General features: G+C 33.2%; 1 protein-coding gene across 1 annotated transcript in view; it reads left to right on the top strand.

The window, feature by feature from the left end:
• The window catches only part of LOC138334281 (intermembrane lipid transfer protein VPS13D-like), a 59380-nt gene extending 53941 nt beyond the window's left edge, over positions 1-5439 (top strand). Inside the window, exons 67-75 of the mRNA XM_069282921.1 lie at positions 31-179; positions 299-480; positions 679-752; positions 1108-1275; positions 1550-1753; positions 2405-2658; positions 3922-4085; positions 4477-4592; positions 4870-5439. Coding sequence (XP_069139022.1) covers positions 31-179; positions 299-480; positions 679-752; positions 1108-1275; positions 1550-1753; positions 2405-2658; positions 3922-4085; positions 4477-4592; positions 4870-4959 — 1401 coding nt within the window. The 3' untranslated portion in view covers positions 4960-5439. The remainder of the gene's footprint in view (positions 1-30; positions 180-298; positions 481-678; positions 753-1107; positions 1276-1549; positions 1754-2404; positions 2659-3921; positions 4086-4476; positions 4593-4869) is intronic.
• Positions 5440-12848: the final 7409 nt, after the last annotated feature.

The raw sequence follows: 12848 nt of genomic DNA, 5'->3' as shown, positions 1-12848 counted from the left end.
CAAATCTCAAACTTTCTTCTTCCTTTGTAGCATCTGTTTATCTCAATGAAGAAAATGAGTGTCCAGCTGGAGGAACGACTTCTTTGGAAAATTATCCAGTTTATAGGAACAGGCAATACTGACACGACAGAGGAAAAGTTGGACCAGAAATCAGACCAGAAAGAATTTGATACCAGAAAGTATGTAATAATCTATTAACATCTCACTAATTTATTTCTTGTTTGGATTTGATATCTTAAGCCAATCTTTATACCTTATCTACTATACATGTACAGTTGTTTCTTTTCTGCTCCACTAGAGCCTTGGTTGCTGCCACATCAGTGAAGTCCAAGCGATACTATTTCGGGACCCTGAAGATCAACACAAGCCGCCTGAGTCTTAGTATGGTGACGGCCAATAAACTGTCACTGGATCTACAACACATCAAGAATGCCACCTCAATCCCGCTGGTCAAGTTCGAAGATGCTAAAGTTGATCTTGGTAAAAATCTCATTCTGCCATATCAATCTTTAAATATGTACACTAATGCTCAAATAAGAACCACAAAAAACAAACAGTTATTTGCTAGCATATTGCCTGACTATCTTTATCAGCTCCTGAGAGCAGTCCTTGTGGATTTACAGATATACTTGTTCCTCTCTGAGAGTTGTTAAAATGAAATATTCTGTTTTCTTTCAGATCCCTTTGTGAGACACCACCCATTTGAGACCATAGATTTCCTGACCAGAGAACTGATGATCCATTACACCAATGTAAGTACAGTGTAGTGATCTGATATCAATACAGGGATAAATAGAAACATGAGCTTTCTGGAAATTATGAATTTTGTTGTAATACAATGTAAAGTAACATATGGTTATAACAAACCTCTGGGAACCAACGAATTAATTATACACATATTACAGACATCTTCTTGGAACCTTGACGAGGAACGTAAATTACCATAAACTTGCAGTAACAAGATATATCATCATAATTACTTTTCAGAATTAAATAGATATACAAGATATATCATCATAATTACTTTTCAGAATTAAATAGATATAAGTTGAACCATCCAAAATTATTATATTCAGAGATGATAATAGTACCTATTTTGTTTAACAGGAATTGAAAAGTCAAGCTGCCAAGATTCTTGGTTCTGTTGACTTCCTTGGTAATCCACTGGGACTGTTTAACGATGTCACTGAGGGTATATCTGGACTTATCAAGGATGGAAACGTCGGAGGACTGCTGAAAAATGTCACTCATGGTGTATCCAACTCAGCTGCAAAGGTTGGTTTCTATGTAACAATGCTGTAATTATTAACAAAATATACAGACGAAATTCCTTTTGCCTGTAAATGAACTTGTTTTTGCGTGTGAAATTAGAATTCGCGGAAATAAATCGCATGTACAGCAAGTCTTTAAATATGGTACAGTCCTTATTTGTATAATATTAATGTCTTTCTGTGCTATAGCTTTATCAAATGCGCTTTGAAATTATTTGTGAATATTTCTTAATTTCTGACATTCAAGTGATTTGTTTTCTGATTTTTCTGATTACCAGTTTGTAACGTCCCTGTCTGATGGTGTTGGGACACTTAACATGGACACTAAACACAACGATACTCGTGACCAGATCCGTACTCACAGCGGAGGTGGAGGCAGCCATCTTGTAGCGGGTATCAAAGGGTTCGGGTATGGTTTGTATGGAGGACTTACCAGCATTGTTACTCAGACCTACGAAGGTGTGAAGGAGGAAGGTGTCGAGGTCAGTGTCACTGTAAAACATTGTTAGACAGTCAGTTTGGACTGCAACAGACTTACTACACAAACGTTACAAAGGATAATGCATGTTCTTCATGATGATAGTGAAAATTCTGTTAAATATCAGTTCAGATAACTAAAACAAAATGAAAATGTGTTGCTTAGTATAAACAGAGTTATTGTCCTTAAGCTTAGACATTCTACATTTATATAGTCAAACCTGTCTATAAAGACCACCCAAGGGACAGCAGAAAAGCGGTCCTTATAGCTGAGGGGCCATATAGCTGAGGGTCTTTGTATACAGGTCAAATAGTGTAATAAATGATCCATTTGGGACCGTAATAAAGTGGTAACAATAAGCAGGTGGTCTTTATACAGAGGTGGTTGCTAAGGCAGGTTTTACTGTATGTGTTATTTCATCATTGAAATAAAATAGTCCTGGTCCAAGGATCATAAAACAAAACAGTCTTAGACTTAAGTTTTTGCTTTGCCAATCAAATATGGCTAACGTTTTTGTTACATTATCTGTGATTGGCTAAGTCTAAACCAAAGACTGTTTTTGACTTAACACTGTTTCATGATCTTGGGGCCTGGATGTGACATCTATGTCTAGCCTATTTACCCTCTAACTAAGAATATTCTGTGTTTATTACAGGGTCTGTTCACAGGTTTTGGTAAGGGTATGATAGGCACTGTAACCAAACCTGTGGCGGGAGTGTTAGATCTTGCGTCCGGTGCTGCCAATGCTGTGAAGGACACCAGTAGCAGTAGTTCCCACAAGTGTCCTGATCGTGTGAGATGGCCACGCTGTTGTCATGGTCCTGGAGGCTTACTGCCATCTTACTCTGACCTTCAGGCAAGGTCACAGGAACTCATGTACAAATTCAATAAAAACAAACAAGATGAATTGTAAGTAAACTAAATTGAAAATTTTCTTTTCAATTTTAAAAAATCAGATTTTGTTCAAGAGCCTGGTGATTATGGGGAATATTTCTGTTTACATGTAGAGAGAACAAAATGTATTTTGAATATTGAAATTTGAAAAAGAGAAATGTGCAATCTGATTAAAATACAGATCCTTATAACTCCGTTATATAAAGGATCTGACAATATCCCATAGGGGGTCACGTCCAGATGACCTTTATACCACGTGGTCTTCATATAAGATACATTTTCTACACCTTGTCAGATCCATTGAAAACAATATTTCGTCCCAGTATACATATACAATTAGATTGATTGTGCTCTTTGGGCGAGATGACTACATAAACCAAAATAATTCTGACTGTTTTTTTCAAACTATTTCGTCCCTGAAATTCACTGTCAAAATTTTGCATTTCCAAAGGTCACCTGGACATGACCCCGGGCCCTAATGGGATTTTCTCAGATCCTCTTACCAAATGTAGTGATAATAAGGATCTGTATTTTAATCAGATTGAGAAATGTGCTACAAGTATGCCCAGAGTATATTAACATATTAAAAAAAAACAGGTTTGAAAACAGGATCAGTACACAATTTTTGTCTTATTAATATATGAAGCTTTAAAGTTATATGTGCCGTAACTGGGCGAAGATTTTGACATGTTATTTTTTCTTCACTAATCTATTGAAAACCATAAAGTTTGATGAATAAAGCTATGAAAATCATTCAAATGACTTCAGATGTGTAATAAAAGTTAGTTGCAACACAGAAATTATGTACTTTTAAAACTGTTGTTTTTATACCTTATGTATGTTTATAAGGAAAGTTACCTGAATAAATCACTTTACAATGACTAATAACGCTTTAAAAATGTTAAATGAAATTGTAGATCACGATTTGGCTTCATGGTCCGACTGTATGAACTCATTTCAATTCACTATAGATATTAATATAATGATTTTTGGCAGTACTGCCAAAAATCATTTTCAGCTCTTATATGTATTCGTAAAATTAAAACGTAAGCATTGAAAATACTGTAATTCTCAAAATGTTGGTAACTTTTGGTAATAAATAACATATTAAAAGCTCATCTTGATTCATGAGAATGAAAAACACATCACATATAACTTAAAATGTTTCAGAGGTAGAATTAGTGTGTGAGATGATTATAGGTGGTAGGATTCTAAGGTTATATTTCAGATACAGGATTGCCTGTAAGTGAATACGCGTATGTTGTGTTTCTGTTTCAGTTTTATTGCATTAGAAAAGGTGCGGTCTGGGAAGGAGGAAGGTCTGAAGGCTCTCATCACCAGTAAACATGTGTACTTCCTTAGGAAGGGCAGTCTTCACCCAGACAATATCATACTACAAGTCTCTCACCGAGAAATTGTGGAGTGTAAAATCACAGAGAACAGTGAGTTATAATTTTACTTTCTTGTTTGTTGTTTCACCCGAGACACAAAGCAATATTGAACTGTCCTTTTTTACATGTTGTACTATCTTAAATGAAGGTTACTGAAAGAAAATCTATCTTAGATTATTGAATTATCTTTTCTAACTTAGAAATTTGATTGCCATACAAGCACAAAATAAAAATTTCATATCCCTGCAATCAAATGGGGGAGTTGCATTATTTATTATCAAGATTATTTTCCATGCATGTAGCATCATGTCCCATCCCGTCAGATCCTGTTTTGATTTGAGATATACCGGGGTATGTAGACAGGGGTGTTTGTATCCTACAGACAGTTCTAAATTTACATCACTACCCTTATAAATGTACTGTTTATATTTTCCATTATCAGACGACAGGTTTTACATTGAGCTATTCAAGCAGGGGGATGATGGTAGTGAGAAGTCAGCTGGTGCAGCACAAAAAAGACCTCAGATCCGCTGTGAAAAGAGACACATGGCTCAAAGAGTAAGTCACTGTGTGATTTTCAAATGACCATGGTTTTGATTGAAGTCAATGAAGCCTAAAAACTGTTGACTTGTTATATTTTGAATCAAATGATGGAGAGAGACACAGTGTTACCCTTGTCAATTCAGTCCTGCTTTGATGTATGGAGGCAGGGGCATTTACCTCTTACTAACATGTTTTATTGATTTATTAAAGAATTACATAGTAGGATGTTCTCCAAGATTTAAGCCAAGTGACCTGTCTATGAACAAACTTGATATTGAATTATTTTTTACAGGTATCACAGCAAATTAACTATGCCAGAAACCTATACGATGAGCAGCGCCATACACTATCAGAGGGAGAGAGGGGCGAGGAGGAGGAGTGATCACATGGTAGAGACAGTCATCTTCTTCATCGTATTAAAAAAAATCTAGAAACTAGTGACCGGCTCCAGGAATAACAATTATGGACAATCTACAATTACATGCTATATTGGCAAGGGAAAAATATAATACTTGTAGGTCAGGTTTTATACTTTGTGTCCAGATCTTCTTTTAATAAAAAAAATAATATTGTTTTTTTCTTGGTGCATCTTAAAAATGAGAAAGCATAAAGTAAATGAGTGAAGGAAATGTTTTCAAAATGTTAAATATCAATGAAAGAGAAAGCATTTTCAAATTGATATTATAGGAGAAATAAGAATAACAATAGCATAATAGGGATTAGATTTGTTAAGGGATGAAATGTCTGAATATGTTAAAGGGATGCTAAAGTCTTAGGTGTAATGTACTTTTAAAGTGCCAAATGTGATATTTTATTGTTGACTTGTACATAGAAACAGATGTATGGTAGTTATTGTGATGATGCGTTTGTGATGGATAACTCGGACCAATATCTGTGTTATAATTGGTGTATTGATTTATATAATTTGGTGATAATTGTCCTGTTCTGTTTTAGTCAATGTGCCAACTTTTGCCAGATTTCCTTATTTGAAATGTGTAAAGAAATGAACAAATTGTATCACATTTTAAGTGTTTTATGTGACCAATCCGAATTCCTTTCCAATCTTTTAAGTATTTACCAAGTAGCAATAATTATGTTATTAAAGTCAGAGTGTCCCTCTCTACCCACCAATCATGTCTCATTGGGAGAACAAAATCAATGTGAGTTGATGTATGCAACCTCAACGATTAAAAATCAAAACATTATTAGATTCAGGTAATTTGTATGTAATTACAGAGGATAGTGTATAAATGTATGTTTTAGGTAGATTTACTTTCATTTGACAGTCTGTCCTTGAGAGTTACTGATACATGAATGATGTAGTGTGTGTTAATTCCAGATCATGCTTGCTCTAAAGATTCAGTTATTATGTTGTGTGGTGAACAATGGACTAATGGTGCATAATATTCTAAGAGTAACTATTTATTTTATTTTTGATTTTGAGTATTATTATGACCACTAAGTATTATGTATGGAAAGCTGATACAACACATTATTAATTGACTGCTAAATGAATAAGGTTCAAAGTGAATAACGTTTTACAAAATATACAAAAGTTCTGAAATTATGTCACAGTTCCTCCATCCCTTTGTTAACAGGGAGAAAGATGTAAATCTGTCATGTATTAAATGATATTATACAAATTGTTACAGCTACAACGTGTAAGATCAGATCTACCAAATGTTTTAATTGTCAAAGCAAAAACAATAAAATGCAGAATGGGTAATGCTTATTGCTTAATGATAACATTGTGATAGGTATGAATTACATAATTATACAGTGTGTGGATGTATAATTTACCAGTACACTGTATATGTGTTTAGTTTCCTTATTGGTGTTATGTTAAAATTATAATGAAATCTTAATTATTACCGTTACTAAACATATTTTCTTGGATAATAGCTGCTTAAAACTTGCATTTCGCAAGTAATATTTAAATCATTTCCTATTTAGCATTTAACATAGATTACTTGCATTTATAAGCCTGTTGTAACAGCTTTCCAAAAGCAAAACATTAATATTATATGTTCTATGTATAAAAATCATTTCCATATACATGTAGGTCATTCCATTATATATCCACACACTCTCGATTTTTACCACTTCACATGATTTTGAATGAAAAATGAAAACTCTTGTGACTTACTTGGTTATATTGGGTATACTATTCCATATCTTTGGCTCGGGTGTAATTCCATCCCTGGACCAAGCTATGAGGCAACCAGGCCACAATATAGATATTAAAATACATGTACCTTATGTAATCTATGGTCAATTCATGGTATTTTTTGTAGGCCATGGTAATGTGTTACCTGTGTTCACAGACCCTGTTGTTATCTATGGTAATCTATGGTTATAGTGCCTCTTTCAAAATTATCATAAAATATAAACTGTTACTGTAAAACTAACTTTCTTTCACATGCTATTTATTAGGTATCATCTGACCCGAATCGACTTCTTCACCAAAAGGCCCAGGCTACTGATATTTGACCTGTAGCATGTTGGGATGAAGGGCTACCAAGTTTGTTCAAATGGATGACCTTGATCTTCATTCAAGGTCACAGGGGTCAAATAGGCTAAAATCTTTTAAACAAATTCTATTGAATAACTAAGAGGCCTAGAGACCTGATATTGGGCCTGTGACATGCTGGGATGAAGGGTTACCAAGTTTGTTCAAATGAATGACCTTGACCTTCATTCAAGGTCACAGGAGTAAATTTGCAAAAGTTTATCTCTGCAAATTGATATCTTCCACAATTTTTGCACAATTGAATTCAAAGGTATTTCCATTCAATTTTAAATTCAGGAAACTTTCATCTCCGTGAAAATATTTTGAAACAGAAATCGTGAAATTAAGAACATGTAATCGTGAAAGAAAGTTGGTTTACAAAATATGTTAGACATAAATTTATTTTTACACATCTAGTTTTTAAACCAAGCCCCTGTGTTTGCATCATTTCTGTTGCAGTATTTGTATGATGAAAAGATTAGGTTTCATTTTTTAAGCATGGCTTTCTGCATTCATTTTGATAACTGAAAATTACAACAAATAAAATTGTAATTCTATCGTCAAGTGCTCTCTCCAACGTTTCAGACATTTGACTTATATATGTTGGCTATGGGCTCAAAATTCAGCTAAGAATATAGACAATGACAGTCACTGACTGCTGAAAGTTAAATTGCACCATACAAACATTATTACAGAGATTTGTTTTCTGTCCTTCCTGGTTGTGTCCAAGCATTTTTTGCGTTTTTCAAAGGAAAGAAATTATAATATTTAATAGTATAATTTACATAAACTTAAGCAGTTTCGTGACATCAGATGTAATTTTATAATTAAAACAATCTTTCTGCTCCAATGTCTCCCTGTATCCTGCTGATGTTTATATATGAAGTTTTGTATATAGTGCAACCTTTCTTTGGCAGCTTCTGTAGATTCTATCTGCACTAGTATTCCTATCTCTCCCTTTTTAATTGCACATTGTTTCTTAGCATTCAAAATGTTTACTGATGTTGAACCAAGTATTTTTTTAGTATTATCAACAATAAATTTCCCTGATTAGTAGTGTCTTTTCTTAGACAATTTTTTTTTTCTGTTTTACACATTGTGTATTTTATCCCAAATACTGTAGCTTAGAAATTTGTGTTATGATTTCAAAATTGTAAGAGTCGTTTTCAGTCATTTCTTTTCTATAGCAATAGGTTAATTTATCATTGTAAATTCCATTATATTTAAGAAATTAATTTCCTTCAGCTTACGTAATATATATTTTATTTACCTAGTGATCTTCGTCTTAAAATATTCTCTTCTGAATTGTGTCTTATCAAGAAATCATGATATTAATCATACATACAGTTTGATGTATGTAATTTTTTTTATGTATTTTTAGCTGATATAATCATGACATTGAAGTATAACAAACTCTCAGATAGATGTATTATATGTGTAGAGGTCTAGAGGAAATCTGATATAACAACAGACACAACTATTATATATATCTTTCTTTACTCCTTTCTAACATCTAGTCTGTATATTTGATGATGATTGGAATTGTAGTATTTAACAAAGTTTGCATTATGTGAATACAAGGTGCTAAAGATATATTTCTGAAACTATTCTTCAGGCCTGTTTTAATTATAATAAAAAGGGTCCTTTTTATAAATGGATGTATTATTTAAAATCAGATTCTTGCTTTTAGAAAATTTCCTGTCATTCCTGTGTATTTTTATCAACAATTTTTTTGATATTTTGCTAAGAGGAAAAGCTTTTCTTTTTCCGTCCATCCATTCAAATTTGTGTAACAGATTACATGCTTTGTAAAATTTGCTGACTTTGACTATTTTGAAATAAAATCTGATGTTGCACCCTGATATATATGAATAAAGTCTAATCCAGCAGCTTACATATTTTGTTTACTAGATTTTAATAAATCTTTAATAATATTTTAAAATATGAACAAAGAGGCTGAGCAACACAAATACAATCAGGCATTCCACAATTAAGCAGCCAAGGCATGCACCCTTACTAATATCTTATATCTTATAGCAAGATAGAAATTAAGTTTTTTAAAGGTGCAAGCTCAGTATGGCAGAAACAAAATTCTATAGGAATTCATAATTAACCCCTACTGTCTGTTCACAAATACATTCCGATGACAAGTGACTCTTACTGAAACACAACGTTCTGGCCACATCTTGTCTGTATTAACGGGCATTCTGTACAAGTTGTGGTTAATGTAATAACTTATTAGCGTCTTTCCCTTGTATTACATTAATTAAGTATATTTGTGTTATGTGTTTGTTGTCACACTATTTTTGTACTAGTCTAACTAGCTTAAAGTCTTCCTTTTAGCTTTTCTTGCAATATTTCACAATCACAGCTTTGCTTTACATTTTATGTATTTGTTCTCTTTTCTTTCATATTTTATGGTAGTGAAGTTTGCTCAGAAACTGTGTTCATTTAAAGGCCCACTACCTTTCCGAAACGGCTTTTAATTTTTAAAATGGGAATGTAAAACAAGATCGATATTTTTGTAGAGTCTTAAAGATTATTAACTTACCGTTAATACTACATTTATCATTACCTTCTGAACGATTTGATTAAAATAAATAAAATGTTTATTTTCATAACACGAGTCGTATTATGTTTCCCACCGTCGTCCTAAATACCGCGCGATAGTTGACTATCACTGCGCCAGACGGCAAAACAGCGAATTGACTCTCCACTGTTTTCATATGTTACGCAGGAAATCTTGCATATGTTTGGTGTCGTAACCTTATTTTAGGTCATCGGTATGCATTTTCTGATGTTATTAATGTTTTTTAAGAAACCTTTATATTTTGCTCCGGAAAGGTAATGGGCCTTTAAAAGAGTTTTGTGAAATGTAATACCTAGACTAAAGTCATGTTTATGTGATTTCCCCCCACTTTAAAATCAAGGTTCTATTGTAATATTTCATTGTATGAATTCATACTGAAATTGGTTATTGTCACAAGATTAATTAGATCCACCAGAATTAGAATAATCATAATGACTGTTGGTACATGATGAAATAATTTGTATTAAGTTTTGCTAGGTCTGTATGAGAGCTTTTGTACCTTGGTAGACTTTCTTGGGAGAAGGCTAGTTGAACTGACTTCAGGTGTAAGTGTATTAAATTTTATAGTTGTACTCAAAAACATATTCTCAAAAACAAATTATAACTGATACCAATGCTGTAGGATACTTTAGACCCAGAAACACCATGTATTACCATAATGCTGAAATAAAGGATTTTTTTATTTTTTAAATAAAATACTTTGATCACCATTCTTCAGGTAGGGTCAACTATGTCAAAAGATAAGAACACCTCTTCATTAATGTTGTATATCAACTGGACTATTTCAATCAATTGCTATATTATGAGCTAACATACAATATAACAGTAATATGCAAGACAGAACAGTTTCTCTTGTTACAGCGCTGTTACAACAAGTGTTCCTGTTTACATTCATTCACTCGATAGACACGTTGGCTGGTAGCTGATCTAGTAGGCAGGTAACTGATGCAGTAGATTAGATTTTAGGTGGCATTTAACGAAGGCACTGATTGGCCGAAGCATCGGCAGCCTGATTGATTGCCCCCTGACTGACAAGATCGCCGACAAATTGTTTTCTCTGTCTTTGCCATTGCTGTATTGTTCTATCTTTTCATTCGAGGACTTATTGAAAATTCATATAAGATTTCCTTCCCTTAAACAGATTAATTTTGGACAGGTTTTAGTAGCCTGGTGGCTTGTTAGGGTTACATGTCTTTGTTGATTTTAAAACATACTGTGTATTTGTGATGTCTTGTATAATATGAGGATAATTCTATCTGTGATCACAGATTTTTCTGTTTAGAAAATATTAATTGTGTACAGTACAATGATATTTTAATTGAAATATGGATTGTTATTAAAAGACTAGGTCAGATCAACTGTATTCTGTTTATTTTTTCTTTTGAAACAAATTCTCTGGTTAAAAAAAAGCTTTCAATATGGATAAAAATTATAAATCAATACAATATACAAATTTTGGAGAAATGTAGTTTAAAAGTTGAATTCTTTGCTTCTTCACTTTCATTACAAAAAGATCCATTACTGAACATACTTGTCTGGTATTAACTTGTTCAACAAATAATTAGACAACTGGTGTACTGTATGAAAATGATCACAACGTGAACAGTGTAAAATATCCACATATGGAAACTGTGTACTACATGTATATTCACATGTTAGTTATCTGTCTTGTTGCTCTCTTATTCAGTAAACTATAAAGTAATCATATACTCTGAGGGTCAGTAAAAATCTATCACCTGCAAGTGATCAAGATTTAGCTATATAAGTCAATGGGGACAACCTACGTCACCGGAAGTGATATCGGACACACAAAAACAATGAAAAAACACCCGCTTCAAGATGAAAATCGGCTGGAATTATTATATAAAAGCAATGCATCTTCTAAACCTATCGTGCGTCAAAGACAGTGCATTGTTAGAGATTCTATGAAGCTATTAAATATCGTCAAACTAGCTCAAATAATGCAAACACCTCGACACAATATTTTTCGACAGCAGGGATATCGGTCACATTTTATTCAATAAAACGTTAAAATTTGTAAATAAATACATTTTGCTGTCACAAAACCTCCCGTTTACTAATTTGTAATATATGACTGTTGAAAGAAAATATTCCATTCATTATATCTGCTAGTGGAGAAACAAGTGGAGAAACAAAGACGGTACTTGATTAGAAATTATGAAAGTGATATCGGTCACACTTAGAACTTTAGGGTAACGATCACATCCAAAGTATTGAAAACAGTGGATAAGCTGAATATTACAGCATTGTACATGTAGTCGTTATTTACACATTCATGCAACTCCAATGGATACCCCGCCAAAATACTTTTATTGAATTGATCTGTTCTTGAATGACGACTTTTTAACCCACCATCAGCAAATGGTTGGCGAGCTATAAAATAGTCTTTCCCCCCATTGCTCGCCACCCGCCGTATTGTTTACCTTGTTATTTCTCCGAAAGTACTGGATGGTAGTCATATGCAGATCCAGTTATGTATATAATATTTCAGAATCAATCCGAAATCAATTCATTTCGATACTGCTTTATGTATTTGCCAGAGAGTATAGAAAGTCATCTCTCTTGATTCTAATAGATAAACTTGTTGCTATGGTTCGAGTTCCACATGTGAGCTTAACACTTAATGGACCTTTCTGGAATTTTATAAGTACTATATGTATCTCTCTCTTTTACCCTTGTTGTGCATAATGCACCAATGGGAAAACGCGGTAGTCGACAAGTTCGTTACCATGTAGACATACCATTATCAAATATCTTGTTCTATATAAATAGTTTGATAATCATCTATGTCATGGGATTGTATTTATTAATGCTCATTTTTGAGACAGATAAGATAACAAAATAATGAATATTTGGCTATCTTGGAAATTACCAAGCGCATTTGACATTGAGGGGTGCATGATCTGCTATCCGCTTATTTTTATGTGATGTCATAATTTTTGTGCCATCGATCACAGGAAATTGATGTTTCGTCCATCGATATTGATTTTTTTACTTTATAGATACAGATATCTTGGGATGTTATCTATTCATTAAATTGCATTCAGTTGACAATTAGGGGAGTATGAATTCCAACTGGACATCGGCTAATTCAACATGAAGCGCTAAAGATATTTGACCAACATGTTAAATTGACTGATTTGTAATCCAA

The sequence above is a fragment of the Argopecten irradians genome, chromosome 1, assembly GCF_041381155.1.
Source record: "Argopecten irradians isolate NY chromosome 1, Ai_NY, whole genome shotgun sequence".
Taxonomy (NCBI): Eukaryota; Metazoa; Mollusca; class Bivalvia; order Pectinida; family Pectinidae; genus Argopecten; species Argopecten irradians.
This window is presented reverse-complemented; position numbering and strand designations above follow the sequence as displayed.